At 38.8% G+C, this 17,908-nt stretch overlaps 1 protein-coding gene across 1 annotated transcript in view; it reads left to right on the forward strand.

The window, feature by feature from the left end:
• NAA25 (N-alpha-acetyltransferase 25, NatB auxiliary subunit) overlaps positions 1-14,811 on the forward strand; it is an 80,426-nt gene extending 65,615 nt beyond the window's left edge. The window contains exons 22-24 of the mRNA XM_059140231.1: positions 1,342-1,452; positions 5,278-5,424; positions 11,953-14,811. Coding sequence (XP_058996214.1) covers positions 1,342-1,452; positions 5,278-5,424; positions 11,953-12,075 — 381 coding nt within the window. The 3' untranslated portion in view covers positions 12,076-14,811. The remainder of the gene's footprint in view (positions 1-1,341; positions 1,453-5,277; positions 5,425-11,952) is intronic.
• Positions 14,812-17,908: the final 3,097 nt, after the last annotated feature.

Genomic DNA, 17,908 nt, shown 5'->3' on the forward strand with positions numbered 1-17,908 from the left:
CCAAGAAGGTTTTGTTCATCATGACTAAAACTTGCAGTTTGCTTTACCAATCTCTAAAAATTTCTCAGATTCACTCCAAATCTGTTCTCTTGTTCACTTTCCTTTTTGACTCCACTATTACATATTTTAAGTTAATTCCACCAGCTTTTTATTTATTATTATTATTATTTCACCATGAATGATTTCTCAATTTTTATTAACATATAATACATTACTTGTTTTAGTACAGTTCTGTGATTCATCAGTCTTACATAATACCTTGCACTTACCACAACACATACCCTCCCCAGTGTCCATCACCCAGCCACCCCAACCACCAGCTTTTTAAATTTGTTGTTGCTAGTCATTAATTAACCAAGATTCTACCTTATAATGGAGAATCTGGGCACAGATTTAGCAAAACTTTCTTTTTTTTTTAATCAGAGGGAAGAGGAGGATTGCAAACATTCCTAATCCATTATCTTATTTTTGTCACTTTTGTTTACTTTTCTCTTCCTCCTAGTCTGTTCTGGTGATTGGCACAGTATAAGTGTCTAAGGCTGAACAAAACAATAATAATTGCATGGGTATGTCCATGCACTCTGTAACAGAGAAGAAGCATGGTATAAACACCTAACTTCAAGGAGGAAAACATGCTGACCAAGGAGGATTCTCTGTTTTTTGCGTTTTTGTCTGTCTGTCTGTCTTTCTTCCTTCCTTCCTTCCTTTCTTTCTTCCTTTCTAAAGAGAGCATGAGTGCTTTGGGGGTGGAGCAGAGGGAGAGAAAGAACCTTTTTTTTTTGTCTAAAGATTTTATTTATTTATTTGAGAGTGCAGGGGGAGGTACAGAGGGAAAGGGAAAAGCAGACTCTGCTGAGCGCAGAGCCTGATTTGGTGCTTGATCCCGTGCCTCTCTCTGTTTAAGATCTGTAGGGGAGGTACTATTCTACTGGGCTGGGAGGTGAGTGGGGAGAGGCATATGTAAAGAACCTTTGGATTCCAGGCAAGGAATTTGGACCTCTCTTTGAGTGAAAGAATTACTTCCTGCAAGGGAGTAAAAGGAAACTGGACCAAATGTAGGATGGCTTTAGGGCTGGGAGAGCTAGAAGGGAGGGTAAAGATTGAAGCAATCGTAGTATTTCTAGTATTTCGAGCAGTATTCAGATGAAGATCTTCTGGATCTGTGTGGTAATTCTAGAAAGTAATCTAATCTCTCTAATCTGTAGTGGAGAGCTAGAGGAGAATTTGAAAGGATTTGCGTAGAACTGTCAGCAAGGGTTGTTCAATCCATAACCCTTAACTTCCTGAAAGATGTCTTGAATATAATCCTTATTGATAAATCTGCAATTTTTCCTCCTTTAGACCATTTCTATTATCCTTTGGGTGTCCAGTTACTGTGAGAGTGTCCTGCGACCATACAAATTAAATTTACAGAAAAAGAAAAAGAAGAAAAAAGAAACCAGCATCATCATGGTAATAACAGAGAAAATATAACTTGGCTGCATGCTGCTGTTTCTTTTTACTGTTTTACTGCATATTATAAATACCTTAGAATCCTGTGTACATTCGTTTTCCCTCCCCAGCTTGTTTTTGTTTTTAAATTACACACCTATAGAAAAGCAAAAATGCTCCATCCACTTTGTTCCCATTGAACTGAACTGAGACATTTCAAGGAGCCCTGCCTGGTTCTTTTTTTGTTTTTTTTTAAAGATTTTATTTATTTATTTGACAGAGAGAGATCACAAGTAGGCAGAGAGGCAGGCAGAGAGAGAGGAAGGGAAGCAGGCTCCCCGCTGAGCAGAGAGCACGATGTGGGACTCGATCCCAGGACCCTGAGATCATGACCTGAGCCGAAAGCAGAGGCTTTAACCCACTGAGCCACCCAGGTGCCCCAACCCTGCCTGGTTCTTTTATAGGGAGTGGCATTTCAAAACCAAGATGTAGGTGTTAGGTGTACTGATGGTTTTTTTTTTTTTGTTTTTTTTTTTTAAGATTTTTATTTATTTATTTGACAGAGATCACAGGTAGACAGAGAGGCAGGCAGAGAGAGAGGAGGAAGCAGGCTCCCTGCTGAGCAGAGAGCCCAATGTGGGACTCGATCCCAGGACCCTGGGATCATGACCTGAGCCGAAAGCAGAGGCTTAACCCACTGAGCAACCCAGGTGCCCCAGGTGTACTGATTGTTGATGGGGTTTCAAGTTTATGTTAGTGGAAAGAGGAAATGTATGTACACGTGTAAACACACAAAATAATTAATTCTTACTGATACCTCCAGTTTTAGTTCAACATTACCATGTTCTCTGTTCTTTTTCTTCTCTCATTCCAGTTTATAGTTTCCCCCCACGCCACCCCCAGAGTTTGAACACTGGTTCCCTATAACATCAATATATTTATTTCACTTGTTTTACAAGAAATACTAAACAGTTTTGGGATTACATTATTATATCATTTGCATTACTAGTTTCAGTAAGCCACTAAGTAAAGTTTAAATTTTTTTGCGGTTGTTCTTTGTCCTTAGAGTATGTACCAGTGGATACAGAGAGTTAAGTACTCGGTAAAAACACTGGAATTAAAAATAAATTATATTATTAGCGTGGTATAAATAAGATTCATTTATTTTTCTTTGTCTTCAATTTTGGAGGGTCCTTCCATCTATTGATTTAATTTTCGAATGTGTAAAACATTAACATAATTTGTGTACTTTACATGAGCAAAGTTATTTAGGATTCATTCTGCACAGGACATGCTGTTTTTTTTTAATGTTTGAATTTGTCCTGTCATTATAAATGGGAGAGTGTTCTTCACTGTAGCAACATATAGTGACCATTGTCATTTGAAAATGTTAATGGTTTTAGTGGTAATATAGACTTCCTGCATAATTCAGTAACAATTCAGGAATTCTTTAGATTTGACACTGCTTTGCTGGATGTTTCATTCATTTAGAAACAAAGGGTAGTTATATTTGGATGAGGGGCTAAGTGAAGGAACCTTCTCTCTTCTTCTTTCAAGATAATTTAACAGATCATGAGTGTAAAATTTGAAAGTGTAGGTAAAAGTTTCTCTGTTAATCTCTTCTAATGAAAGCCCATGTACCTAGAACATTTCGAAGAGCTTATTGGCATTTGGATTTTGGGGCTGGGGTGGATTGTAGTTACTGCTTTTTTAATTTCTAAAATTGAGAACAGCCTTCCTATTTTCTTGATCATCAAAGTAACCTAAAGATGTGAATAAAGTGAAGTTCACTCATAGTCCCACCAGCCAGTGATCACCACTGCGAACAAACCAGAATTATACTCTATATCGGAAACCTGTTTGTGTTTTCATTTAACAGGGTACCTTAGACACCTCTTCTGGAGATACATGGATGTATCTCATTACCTTTTTTTTTTTTTAAGATTTTATTTATTCAATGGAGAGAGAATGAGATAAAGTGCATAAACTGCTTTACTAACTGATTGGACAGGTTTTTTGCATTTGTCTGATTTTTAAATTGTGTCACATGTTGCTGAGATTTCTTTGATATATTTTCTGTTCACATATTTTTTTTTTCAAGATTTTTATTTATTTATTTGATAGAGAGATCACAAGTAGGCAAAGAAGCAGGTAGAGAGAGGAGGAAGCAGGCTCCTTGCTGAGCAGAGAGCCCGATGCAGGGCTCGATCCCAGGACCTAGAGATCATGACCTGAGCTGAAGGCAGAGGATTTAACTCACTGAGGCACCCAGGCGCCCCTTCTGTTCATATCTTTGCCCAGGTTTCCTGTTGTGGTAGTAATATTTTTCCTAATGATATATTTTAAGCTGTTGGGTTCTTAATTTAATATTATTAATTCTATATCCCTAATGATGCAATTTTTTCCAGTTTTTCATTTATCTTTTTTTTTTTTTTTAAAGATTTTATTTGTTTATTTGACAGACAGAGATTACAAGTAGACAGAGAGGCAGGCAGAGAGAGAGAGAGAGGGAAGCAGGCTCCCCACCGAGCAGAGAGCCCGATGCGGGACTCGATCCCAGGACCCTGGGATCATGACCCGAGCCGAAGGCAGCGGCCCAACCCACTGAGCCACCCAGGCGCCCTCATTTATCTTTTAACTTGAGTAATTTTTTTGGTCAACATAGTAATTAAGAAAAAATTTTTTTAATGGTTCTTAGTTTGGTGTAATGTTTAGAAAGTCCTTTTCAATTATTACACAAGCCATTAACTAAGTTTTCTTCTGGTGCTTTGATGGAGTTTTTAAACTTAGATGTTTACCCTGTTTGGAATTTATTTTGGTACTTTTTATTTTGTTTATTTTTTAAAAAGATTTCACCCCCTGGTTGGGTCACTTGGTTAAGTATTCAACTCTTAGTTTCAGCTCAAGTCATGATATCATGGGTTATTGTGCTTTGTGCTCATTGGAGAGTCTGCTTGAGATTTTCTCCCTCTGCCCTTATCCCTGCTCATGTGCTTGTGCTCTCTCTCTCTTTCCCTCAAATAAATAAATGTTTTTTAAAAATTATTTTTAAGTCATCCCTACACCGAAGGTGGGAATCCCTACACCCAACTCAAGACCACGAGCCCTAAGGTCAAGAGTTGCATGCTCTACTGACTGAGCCAGCCAGGTGCTCCTGTTTCATAATTTCAGATGTCTCACAAGTTATCTCAGTACCATTCATCCACTGGAAACCATTGTTTTGAGATGTTACCATTTAAATTCCCTTACACTCTTTGGTTTATCTTGGGACTTGTTTTCTTTCACTTTTTATCAGTTCACTTATATACCAGTACTGTCTGGATTTCATATAGCTTTATAATATACCCTCATATATATGAGAGTAAGTTCCTCTTAACTACTTTTTTTTCAGAATTTTTGTGATTGTTGTTGTTACCCATTATTTTTTCTGTTGGAACTTAGAAAACTCTATTTCTGTTATTAATATTAGAGGAAATCTTAAAGACATAGAGAAGAAATGATACTTTTGTTCCTCTCATCTTCTTTAGTGTTCCAGAAGATTCTTAGCATGAAGTTGAGTAATGACCACCTAAAATATTTTCTCTTGGTTTTTCCATCTCCAGTTCCCCAGAGTGAATAAGCCCCATTTTTAAAAAATGCTTGTCATTGTTGCTGAGTTAAGCATTATTGGTACCAATTAAATTTACCTTGGTTTGAGAGACTGTCTTAATATCCAAAACTGTATCCATCCTGCTTACTATTAATAGCATTAAGTAACTGTAGCATGAAGTTAATATAGCTTATGAGATGTAAGCAAAGGAAATATGTTTGATAATCTTTCGTCTTTTTTATAAATCTTTTTTCCAGCCACCTGTCTTCACCAGTTTCCAAGACTATGTTACTGGGCTTCAGACTTTAATTTCCAACGTTGTGGATCATATTAAAGGGCTTGAAACACATCTAATTGCACTTAAACTTGAAGAACTTATTTTAGAAGATACTTCTCTCTCACTGGTAAGGGACTGTAGGTGATCACCAATAAGTTATTTGTAGATACTCAAGTGTTTCACTTTATCACAAGGATAAGTTAATTTTAGTTCATCATCTGCTCCATGTAGAACTTGTGATTGGAAGGTGCCTGGCAGCAGTTTTTTGTTGTGTCATTGGTGGTGGTGATTTCCCCTCTGCCTTCACTTCTCCCCACCCCATACCTGCTTTCTGTACATTTTTGGGGTTGTTCCTTTGCTATGAATACTGATGATTAGTTAATGAGGAGTGCAGTTAGAACTATCCCTGTTGTGAGCACCAGAGGAAACCAGCCATTGAGATCCAGGGATAGTCTCCTCGAGTGAAAAGTTATCTGTTGCTGGGTTCGCTGGTTTCTTTGCTATCCCAGCGGTTACCAGCTGAAAAAGAGAAGCTGGACATCATAAATAATTATGTCAGTAATAATTAGGCTTGAGAGTAAGCCAGTCAAAAGGGGGAATGGAGCCAAGCATGGAATCAAGGGTACCACTCAATGAGACTTCTCTTGATAATTATTATAGGGTAGTTTCTTAAAAATTTGTTAGCAAAATCCTTATAAAGTCTTGCCTTTAAGATATGTATGCTTTTAAAAAATGAACTAAGGGGCACCTGGGTGGCTCAGTGGGTTAAAGCCTCTGCCTTCGGCTCAGGTCATGATCTCAGGGTCCTGGGATCGAGCCCCGCATCGGGCTCTCTGCTCAGCAGGGAGCCTGCTCCCCCTCCTCTCTCTCTGCCTACTTGTGATCTCTGTCAAATAAATAAATAAAATCTTAAAAAAAAAATAAAAGAACTAAGTAAACTTTCAGTCTGAAATGATTGAAGATTTAATGGTGTCAAGTGAGGTAACATTCATCAGTCTTAGTTGCTCTAGTGATGAAACTTCAGTTGTGAGGGAGTGCTCCCTTGAGTAGTTATCTGACCTGAGCCTCTGCTAGTGAGGGAACTCATCCACTAATGAGAGCAGCCATAATTTCTAGTCCCAGACCTTCCCCAGTGAGGAGAGGGAATGGAATATTGCTTGGCACACCAGCGTTAAAAGATTATAAGCCCCTCTTTTGTAATGCTTCAACACATTAGAGCTATTAACAAGGGGCTTACTGTGGGAAGAGGCTCAGAGCCTTAAATAACATTTCCGAAGACTGGTTAAAGAAAGCAGATGAGTTCAGAGGTGAAACTAGAAGTTTGGTTTTAGATAGTTAAGCTGTCTTTCCTATATACACATTAGAATGAACATAGACTTCCGTGGTAAGTAGGACTAATTGATGGATTAATTCTTTAGTATTTTTGTTTTATTGATTTACTCTTTCTTTCTTTAAGCTTTACAATGTATTGGTTTTGTTTTGTTTTGTTTTGTTTTAATTTATTTATTTGAGATAAAGAGAGAGAGAGAGAGATTACAAATAGGCAGAGAACCAGGCTCCCTGCTGAGCAGAGAGCCCGATTCGGGCCTCGATCCCGGGATCCTGAGATCATGACCGGAGTTGAAGGCAGAGGCTTTAACCCACTGAGCCACCCAGGCGCCCCTACAGTGTATTGTTTTATAAAGTAAAATAAGTATATGGTAAAAAAAAAAAAAAAAGGTGGAATAAATAAAGACTATATAGTGAAATGTCTTCCTCTCATCCTAACACATTTCCTAGTTCCATTTCCAAGAAGGAACCTTTGTTGTTGGTAGTTTCTTGTACAATCTTCCTGAGTTGAATAACCCAGCTACAAGTATATGTCTCTTTCATTTCCCACAACCTTTTACTTTTAAACACAAATGATAGCATACTATACATTGGTGGTTCTTTTTTGTTTTTTTTTTTTTTACATTGGTGGTTCTTTTTTGACTGTCTAGATTATTACAGGTAAGTACTTATGTACCTTAGTCTTCTTAATGCTTCTATAGTGTTTCGCTCTTTCTTTACACACAAAATGTATGTTTAAGAGAATTAGGAAATAGAGAATAGCAGCTCTCATTTCTCAGCCCCAGATAAGTTCCAGTCTCATCATCCATAACTATTCCCACCTCTTCCCCTTCTGTATTCCTAGAACACATCTGTATCTGCCACTAGCCTTTATGCTTTTGGGCACTTGGGAAGCCAGTAAAGGCCTAGTAATTGAATCCTTGAGAAATAGGTACATCCTAGCTAGGATTCTGGCCTTCTACCTCCTACTTGCACACCATTCTGAAAGAAGGGATACTTGATCACCCATTTGGAACACTTATTTACATATGGAGAAATATGGTAATTAGTGGCAGATTTTGAGCCATTTAACTTTTTAGGATAAACCCAAACTTACTCTCTGGTCCAAACTCTTATCCCCTTTCCTGAATACTGTAGAACAATAAAAACTTAAAATTGTAGTATCTATTAAAAAAAAAAAATCTTAGGGATGCCTAGGTGGCTGTCAATTAAGCATCTTCCTTTGGCTCAGGTCATGATCCCAGGGACCTAGGATTGAGCCCATGTTGGGCTTTCCACTCAGCAGGGAGCCCGTTTCTCCCTCTGCCTGTCACTCCTTCTGCTTATGCTTGCTCGCTCTCTCTCCCTCTGACAAATAAAATCTTTTAAAAAAATCTTAAAAGATCACAAACTTGAATGAATGTCACATTGCTTCATGTTACTTGCTTCATTGGGCTTTGCTGGGTATTTGGGTTGTTAATTTTTAGATAGATATAAATATATTGAGGCTGCTGTTCTGGGTAAATGCTCATTAAATACAGTGATCAAAAGAACTGGCTGTAGGGGGGCCTGGGTGGCTCAGTTGGTTAAGCGGCTGCCTTTAGCTCAGGTCATGATCCCAGGGTCCTGGGATTGAGCCCCGCATCAGGCTCCCTGCTTAGTGGGAAGTCTGCTTCTCCCTCTCCCACTCTACTGCTTGTGTTCCCTGTCTTGCTGTGTCTCTATGTCAAATAAATAAATAAAAATTTATTAAAAAAAAAAAAAAAAGGATCAGCCTGTAACTGGAAAATAGTATGGCATTTCCTCAGAAAGTTGAAAATAAAGCTACCCTAACCCCCAGCAATTGCACTACTGGGTATTTACGCAAAGGATACAAACACAGTGATCACCTGCACCCCGGTGTTTATATCAGTAATGTCTACAAGAGCCAAACTATGGAAAGAGCCCAGATGTCTATCAAGAGATGAATGGATAAGAAAGAGGCGGTATAGCTATATAATGGAATACTACTCAGCCATCAAAGATCGAAATCTTGCCATTTGCAACTATGTCGATGGAACTAGAGGTATTAATGCTAAATGAAATAAGTCAGTCAGAGAAAGGCGATTATATAATCTCACTCATATATGGAATTTAAGAAACAAAACAGGACCATAGGGGTAGTGAGGGAAAAATAAAACAAGACAAAATCAGAGGGAGACAGTCAATCCATAGGAGGCTCTTAATCATAGGAAATAAACTAAGGGTTGCTGGAGGGGAGGTGGGTGGGAGGGTAGGGTAAGTGGTAGACATTAAGGGAGGGGCCGTGATGCAGTGAGCATTGGGTGTTATATAAGACATGATCACTGAACTCTACCTCTGAAACTAATAATACACTATATGTTAATTTGAAAGAAAGACCCGGCTGTAAGATGCATACAAATTAATTTGGAGATATGATAGAGGCACAAAAACTGAGCAAGTCAGAAAGAGCCTTACCAGAGAGGCGGCATTTAAGGATTAAGTTTTCAGTAGGTAAACCAGAATGGATGAAAGGAGTCCAGAGCAGAAAGAGGCAGACAAAAGCTGGAGACAGAAAGGTGAATTGTGTGGGGACATCGTAAGTCAGTTGGCAGAGCTGGAGCACATGGTATGTGGGAAGGACTGTCCAGTTCAAAGATGACAGGCACAGTAGCCTGCTGTTGCTGGTTGTATGGTGGTTGTTAAAGGATCTGTGCCTTCTGATGTGAGGAATGGGATTTCTCATTTTGAGTATTTGTTCTGAAGGTTATCTTTAACCTTGGGGTACTGTGGATTTTTCAAGACTTAACTCTGTCCTCATTTTTTTTTTTTAAGGTTTTATTTATTTGGGCACCTGGGTGGCTCTGTCAGATGAGCATCTGCCTTTGGCTTAGGTCATGATCTCAGGGACCAAGGATCGAGCCTTGCATTGGGCTCCCTGCTCAGTGGGGAGTCTGCTTCTCCCTCTGCCTATGCCTGCTGTTTCCCCTGCTTGTGCTCGCTTGCTCTATCAAATAAATAAAATCTTTTAAAAACAAGATTTTATTTATTTGAGAGAGAGAGCATGAGCAAAGGGTAGGAAGAGAGGGAGAGGCAGACTCCCCACTGAGCAGGAAGCCCGACTTGGGGCTCAGTCCCAGGACCCTAGATCATGACCTGAGCTGAAGGCAGACACTTAACTGACTGAGCCACCCGGGTGTCCCTCTTTTTTTTTTTTTTTTTTAAAGATCTATTTATTTGAGACAGAGTAAGCATGTGTGCGAGTTGCGGGGAGGGGCAGAGGGAGAGAATCTCAAGCAGACTCTTCGCAGAGTCTAACACAGGGCTCCATCTCACAATCCTGAGATCATGACTTGAGCTGAAACCAAGAGTCAGATGCTTAACTGACTCACCCACCCTGGTATCTCATCCTCATCTTTGACCTGGGAAGTCACTTAACCTTTCTAGGCCTCAGTTTCTTTATCTGTATCTATTTTAAACTCTTTTATAGGATTATAGTAAGGCTTACATAAAACAGTTATGGAGGGGTATAGGAGGATGGGGTAGTTAATTGCTTATTTTTTATTGAAGTCGTAATACCTGTAATATACTGAGCAGCACCAACTACCAAATGTAGGTTCCATATAGTGCTGGCTGCTTTGTCTTTCGGATGAAAAATATTTTTTTCTTCAATTTTCACTAGGTTTGCTTCTTTTTTCTTTCCTTCCTTCCTTTCTAAACTTGAAATACTATGCATAAGGCCTCTGAACTACCACCTCCAGTCATAGTCCATTTTCCTCTTATCTGGATGTATCCACTGAAACTGGTTGTGTGCCAAGAATTTTTTTTTTTAAGATTTTACTTATTTATTTAATATTTTACTTACTTACGAGAGAGAGAGAGAGAATGAGAGCGAGAACATGGTGGAGCGGGTCAGAGGGAGAAGCAGACTCCCTGCAAAGCAGGGATCCCAATGCAGGACTTGATCCTGGGACTCCAGGATCATGACCTGAGCTGAAGTCAGTTGCTTAACCAACTGAGCCATCCAGGTGCCCCAAGCCAAGACCTTTTATGTTAATTTAAAATGTACTGTAATAGCTGTTACGTTTTTGAAAGTAAATGATACACTCTGTTTTACACTGAAACTTAGCTTGCTTTTCTGCTTAACCTTATATTCATGAGATTTGTTCAGGCTAATGCTGTTCTTTTAAACAGCTGTATAGTATTCGGCATATGAATGGATCATAGCCATTGGGTATTGTAGGTTGTTTATATACACTTACTTTTACTGCAATCCTGTATGAAGTGTATTTTACATACCTTCTCTACTAATGCACATGTGTACTTCCAAGGTAGACGAGGTCTCAAGATAATATTGTTTGGCCATAAGGTGTGCTTCCCTGGTTTCTTCAGGGCTTCGCAATACTGCTAACTTCATGTAACTCTAACCAGTTCTCAGCCAACTTCCTTTCGATGTTTGAACACTCCATCCCTTTATTTTTTTGTAGTCTCTATTACAAGTCAAGTATGTAGCACATATTTGAGGAAGTCTAGGAAAGCTTTGTTATTTTTTAGCTGTTTGGTCCTGGAACACATGGTCTTTGTCAGTATGGAGAGACACTTCTCAATATTGTAACCAGAGAAGTTGGCAAAGGTAAAAGGTAAATTTGATGCCTTTAAGAAGTGGCTCTGATAATGTCCAAATTAATAATTTCTACTTTTGTTTTATGATGAAATAATCAGAAATCTTAATTTTTCTATTTTGTATAGCTCATAACAAAATGGTAGTGATTTTATATCCAGACTTCTTTGTAATAATTTTCTACCCATTTTTTTTTTTTTTTTAAGATTTTATCTATTTATTTGGCAGAGAGAGCGCAGGAGAGCAGTAACACAAGCAGGGGGAGTGGGAGAGGGAGAGGCAGGCTTCCTGCAGACTTCCTGCAGAACAGGGAGTCTGATGAGGGGCTCGATCCCAGGATCCTGGGATCATGACCTGAGCAGAAAGCAGACACTTAACGACTGAGCCACCCAGGCGCCCCTCTACCTTTTTTTCTGGATGAACATTAATGATCAGAAATCTCAGTTTTTTGATTTTGTATAACTTAAAACAGAGTACTGGTGAAAGAATTGAAATAATGACACTAAAGCAATAGGGTGTCAATGAAAATCACATGGAAAAATACCCATCTCTGATGAGCTTTAAGACTTATTTGCATTTTATGAAATTGAAAATGATCCATTGTATTCTGATGGAGCTTGCTGTGAGACCAAAGGTAATGGTAGTTTTTATTTCCGTGAGAGGAACTATAATCTATCTAAGGGAATGCTTTCAGACCAAGACCGCTAATTCTTATCTTCTTTGTAGGAAGAGAGAAAATTTTCAAAGACTGTGCAAGGGAAGGTGCAGAGCAGTTATCTACATTCACTTCTGGAAATCGGAGAGCTGCTGAAAAAAAGACTGGAGACCACAAAGAAACTAAAAATTTAAGGAAGTGGGAACCACAGGCACCAGTGACTTTACACCAGAAAATGATATCATCTTCCCAGGCAAAAGCTCCATCTGGTTGACCATCATTTTAATCCAGAACTTCCTCATAAAATGCATGAAGGACTTTGATTGTGAATTAATTTTTTAGGTATTAAATGTATACAATTGATTAAATTATTGTATATAAATGAGAAGCAGGACCCTCATCTGGGTTTGACCACTTTTTATACATGTTCATATGCATATGGCAGCCACAAGAGAACCCCACTTTTCTTCTTTCCTCCCATCACCAGAAACATCTGGTGGGTGGGTGGGGGTCCTATAAAAGCAGCAATAGAAGTTAAGCATAAAGCATTGACCTCAGAGCAGCTCAATGGCCCTACCATTATCATAGTGGGTGTTTGGTCTGTCCTTGAGCCTTAGGAAGCAGAAAGCAGAAGTAGGGGGACCATAACTGGGAGCAGGCCCTCTTTCCACATTAGTTCAGTTTTGAGGCTTCCTCAGCTGCTTGGCTCCCACAGAACCCAAAGCAGATACCCAAAGGGCCTCAGATGAAATTTGGCATAAGCACCTGTCACTGAAGAGCGCCACTTAGATGACCATAGGCACTCAGTGTTTGGCTTAATAGTCCAATAGCCAAGAAATCCCCATCCTAGCTCCTGTGAGAGTTAAATCACAGATAGGCTTGTGTTAACTTACACCATATGGAAGGGAAAGCAGTGCAGACCACTTATGAGCCTGCTAAGGACTAGCTTGCTGTCTTTCATCCATCTTTGGGAAAGATGGGAATCACTGTTTTAAAGAGACGTGTACATAATTTATGCAGGCAAGTCTGATACCAATGTCATTGGTTTTGTGAGATATATATATATGTATATGCTTTTACATATATATTTTTCAAGCACACAAACACGTGTGTGTGTGCTTGAAAATAAAGATTTAATACTTTAGTGTTTTTTAAGTGGGGGGGTTTGGGGAGGAAGGAAGGAATGTATATTATGGACTTAACTTAGGTTTTAAGTTTTAGGCTGGCAAAGAAATGTTATCCATTGGGTTTGATGTTTGGTCTGCTTTCTTCAAACTTGAGAATTACACCAGGATGGTGTTTACATTATTTACCTGGAGCTCTCCCTAAGACTATAGCTTTCAGAGGTTCATCTGACAGAAAAGATAACATTGCTCTTGAAAATGTTATACAGTTTATACAATTGCTTTGATACCTTTTTGTGTTTGAATCTGTGCTTCTGTTTTTTTTGGTTTTTGTTACTCAAACACCATTAAAGTTAGTAATTCTGTAAGAGCAAAGATACGACTTTGATGAGAAAATTCAAGTATCTGATGGAGGGTTGATTGGTCTTAAAGACCTTTTCTACTCACTTCTCCAGTGAAATGTGATACTTTTTTCTTTTAAAAGGAAACAAGAGAGCTTGGATAATCTCTGTATGCAAAACAATTGCATTTTGTCCCTTTATCGTGACTTTCTTAGATTCAGTTTGATAGGGTGATGAGTAACGGCTTGAACTTCCAAGGAAAATTTTAAGAAAATTACTACATTATCTGTTCAAAGTAAGACTTGCTGGAAATCCTAGTCCATCAAGTAATTCCAAGAAGTTATTTTTTACTGTAAGTTGGTATCCATAGCCATCATACCCCGTCCGAAAAGGAAGAACTGCCTTGAACAAGATGAATTGAAAATTCTGATTGATTCCAAATCTAATGACAACATAATTTCATAAAACTATTGCCTATTTAGATGGAACTTGGTGTGTGTATGAGGGTGGGGGTATGTGTGTATGGCATGTGTTCTTGAAATGATGTTTCTTTGAACATCCAAAAATATTGTACATAGAAATAGAAATGCTCTATGAAACAAGTCTTCAGCTGACCATGGTCAATCTAGCATATGTGTGCTCAGTGAGCTGGCTTTGGTCCTCAGGGACAGTGCTTGACTCCAGTGGTCTACCTAACTTGTCTTTTGCCTAGGGACACCCAGGACCTCTCCTGGTTTTAGTGACAAATAATGTTAGGACGAGGTTATGCTTCCTTTGTTACTTGCTGACTTTCCTACTAAATGTAGCATTTCAATTAGATCCAACCTCTTACATTTTGGGATAATTGTAAAAAGAATGAAATTATGCAGAGATGCCCAATATCTTTTATTGATCTGTTCTTTTGGAAACTGTTATGCACTATAAATTGTGTACAGTTTAAATATATATATATATTTACATATATATGTGTATATATATATATATTTACATGAGTAAAAAGCACCCTCCAGCAATTGTATGTCATTGGTATTTGAAGAGAATTCCCAAATAACCCATTGCTGCTGCTGCTGTTTTTGGTTTGTGTGGGTTTTTTTTGTTGTTGTTGTTATGTTTGTTTTTGTGTGGTAAATTGATATTTAAAAAAAAAAAAAAAAAGAAAGAAAAACACGACTACTGTTTACAGACTGAAAAATTACTGCTTTTTATACTACTGAGATCCTAAGTTAAGATTCTCCAAAGCAAACATTTGGTTTAAATCATTTATCTGATGTGGATAAAGCATATAGAAATTTTTAGTGTTCTTCACATAATGGAAAATGTACAAATGCCTAGCTGTGTTGCCCATCAATTTTGTATATTTTCATAATTTTAATTGTTCAAAATTGCATTATATTTTGCAATCACTATGTTCAACCTGGATTTGTCTTTCATTTAAACTTTTAATATAAAAAGGGGTTTCAATGTATCTATGGCCTTGTTATTGAAACTCTTCCTACTCATTTGATATCATTTATAATATGGGAAGTATATATTCTTCCTTCAGAACTTAGTGAAACATACGTAGCCAATTAAATTAAGATGGGTTTATTTATTTATTTATTTATTTAGATTTTTAAAATTTATTTGACAGAGAGATCACAAGCAGGCAGAGAGGCAGGTAGAGAGGCGGGGGAAAGCAGGCTCCCCGCTGAGCAGAGAGCGGATGTGGGGCTCCATCTTGGGACCCTGAGATCATGACCTGAGCTGAAGGCAGAGGCTTAATCTGAGCCAACCAGGTGCCCCTAGATGGGTTGATTTACATAAACTCTTCCATTTTAAGTTGGGATTTCTGCCTGGGTCATTTCTGTTTGGATTCATAGAAGCCACACCTTTTAAGTGAGGTAATTCATCTTAATTTTTGAGTGTTACATTCCTTGGCAAAATGGTAGTATTTATGAATTTAAAAGTTTTATCCCAAGGCCACTAGTCTTTTTTTTTCCCTTTTTAAAAAATTTTTATTTTTTAATAAACATATAATGTATTATTAGCCCCAGGGACTAGTCTTTCTAAAAGTAGTACCTCAAAAAAAAAAAATAGTGCCTCACATGCTAGCATTCATGAATTCAACATACATGCATCGGATGCTTCTTTACACTTTAGACTCTGCGGTAAATAAGAGCACACATCCTAGTTAGTGGCCCAGGTGGGGGAAGAGAGAACAACAATAAACATTAGTTTGTAAGTCCGTTTTAGGGTGCACGATAACCGGGGTCCACAAGCAGTGTCATCTGACCTGATTGTCAGCAACCGAGAAAGGAACCCAAGTGCAGAGGCCTCATGTTAGGAACTACTGGGCATGTTCCAGTGACTGACAAAAAAGGGCTCAAGTGTCTGGGCTTAAAGGAGTGGAAAGGGGGAAGTAAATGGTTGCGTGTGTGTGTGTGTGTGTGTGTGTGTGTGTGAGAGAGAGAGAGAGACAGAGAGAGAGAGAGAGAGAGAGAGAGACAGAGCGCGCACAATCAGGACTTTATAGACGGGGAAGGAGGAGCTTTCTAAATGTAGTGGGAAGTTGCTGGAGGATTTAAGGCAGACTGATGATATGATTAACCCGAGTACTCAGGCCCACAGGCTGAGCTCACACACTGACAGTACCGTGGAAGGAAGGAGCTCCTAGTTTCCTTTCTGTCCTAAAGTATTAAATGCCTTTGTGTGGGCCCTGAGAAGTCGGTTTCTGCCTGGGACTCCATCCCATCATTCTTTTTCCATTAACAAAAGATGAGTACTTGGATATACCTCAATATACCTCACCACCTTTTTTTTTTTTTTTTAAAGATTTATTACAGTGTGTGCATGTGTGCATGTGCACAGGGGAGAAACAGGGAGGGAGAGAGAATCCCAAGTTGGCTTCCTTCCGAGCGTGAGCCTGATGCGGGGCTGGATCTCGACCCCGAGATCACAACCTGCGCCAAAACCAAGAGTCAGCAGCTCAAATGTCATTTTTAATCTTCCTCAAAATCTTCAGGTTTATACTCTGTTCCATTTTTGGATGCTGTCACTGCCTTGATGCAGATATGTATTTCATATTAACAAGTAGAAGGTAAGCAACCATGAGCCAAATGCTTATAAAAATTACTTATGGGGTACCTATATACCAGTTTATACATGGAAGCACAGCACTCTCTTGCAACCTCCAGCTTCCACGTATCCCAGTAAAAGTGGGTCCCTGACAAGGTACTATTTCATATATGAGAAAAGGAGTTACTGAAGGTAAGGCTATCACCTAAGACTACCTAGCAAGGGAAGGGATTAGGGAAGATTCAAACTCTAAAGCATTGATGAAGCAAGTTGAAATCTAGACCACCCCCAACACACCATCTCATATTCTTAGTAGTCTTGATGGCTATATTCATATTTCCAGACTCTGCCTTATTGACAATCAATCTTTCCTGAATTAATTCTGATGCAACTTTTTTTGGTGGCACCAATTGCCAAGGATTATTTTAGGTAACTTATAAGTTCCTCAGAATGAGGTTGGTTCTTCATCTTGGATCCAGGGTCTTATTTGCTTCAGGTTATCTACAGATTCACTAGAAATTGTATTTGATTCTGGGAAGCCAGTCCATAGCCTTCCTCATAGTCTGGTTAGCAGCACCTGAGCCACAATATTATTTAATTAGAGGAAGAAGAGGGAAGGAATCTATTTGACCTAAGTGTCAGGAAAGATTTAATTTTATGTGGCTTATGCAAATCACTTCAGACTCTACAGTTTAGAGGGCCCATCTTTAATGAAAAATATTTGCTTTAGAGAGCCTCTGATAGGATACTCTAGCCCTGCCCAATGGCTCTTCAAGACCCTAGGCTTATAAATAATACTCAGCCTGGACTCATCCAATTAAGTACCCATTGATGTGCTCCCACCATTTCTTTCCAGCTGACAGGATCACATTCAGGGACTGTAGATGCATGTGGTTTGAAGAGTTCTTTCCCTACTTGCCATTTGTCTTACTGTATTTCCCATTACGACAGTGAATGCTTAGTTCTTTCTCATCTTTTATACAGATGAGAAAAAACTAGAACAGCTAAAGCAAGTGTATCAGTGAGAAGCATCCAGAAAGATCTTCCAAAATTTTCATAATGCGTAGGGGAAATAAATATATACAGTTACATCCTTTTCTTAAATGTTGAGAGTAATTATGCTGGTCACCGGCAGGAGTTTAGGTCTGAACATCTTTTTTTTTTTTTTAAAGATTTTATTTATCCATTGATGGGGGGAGAGGCAGAGAGAGAGAGAGAATCTCAAAGTAGACTCCACCCTGAGCATGGAACCCAACACGGGGCTCCATCCCATGACCCTGAGATCATGACCTGAGCTGAAATCCAGAGTCAGGCGCTCAACCCACTGACCTACCCAGGTACCCCTGAACCTTTTACTTAGTTGAACTGTGAGCCCAAGCTACCACAATTGTTTTTGTTTTCAGTGAATTTACCAATCCGGCTGAAATGGAGGAACACAAGTTAAGGTTTGACTTGCTAACTCTGTTCAACTAAAGTTTCTTTTTGTGACTGTAATAATTATTTCAGAA

The sequence above is a fragment of the Mustela lutreola genome, chromosome 11 (assembly GCF_030435805.1).
Source record: "Mustela lutreola isolate mMusLut2 chromosome 11, mMusLut2.pri, whole genome shotgun sequence".
Lineage (NCBI taxonomy): Eukaryota > Metazoa > Chordata > Mammalia > Carnivora > Mustelidae > Mustela > Mustela lutreola.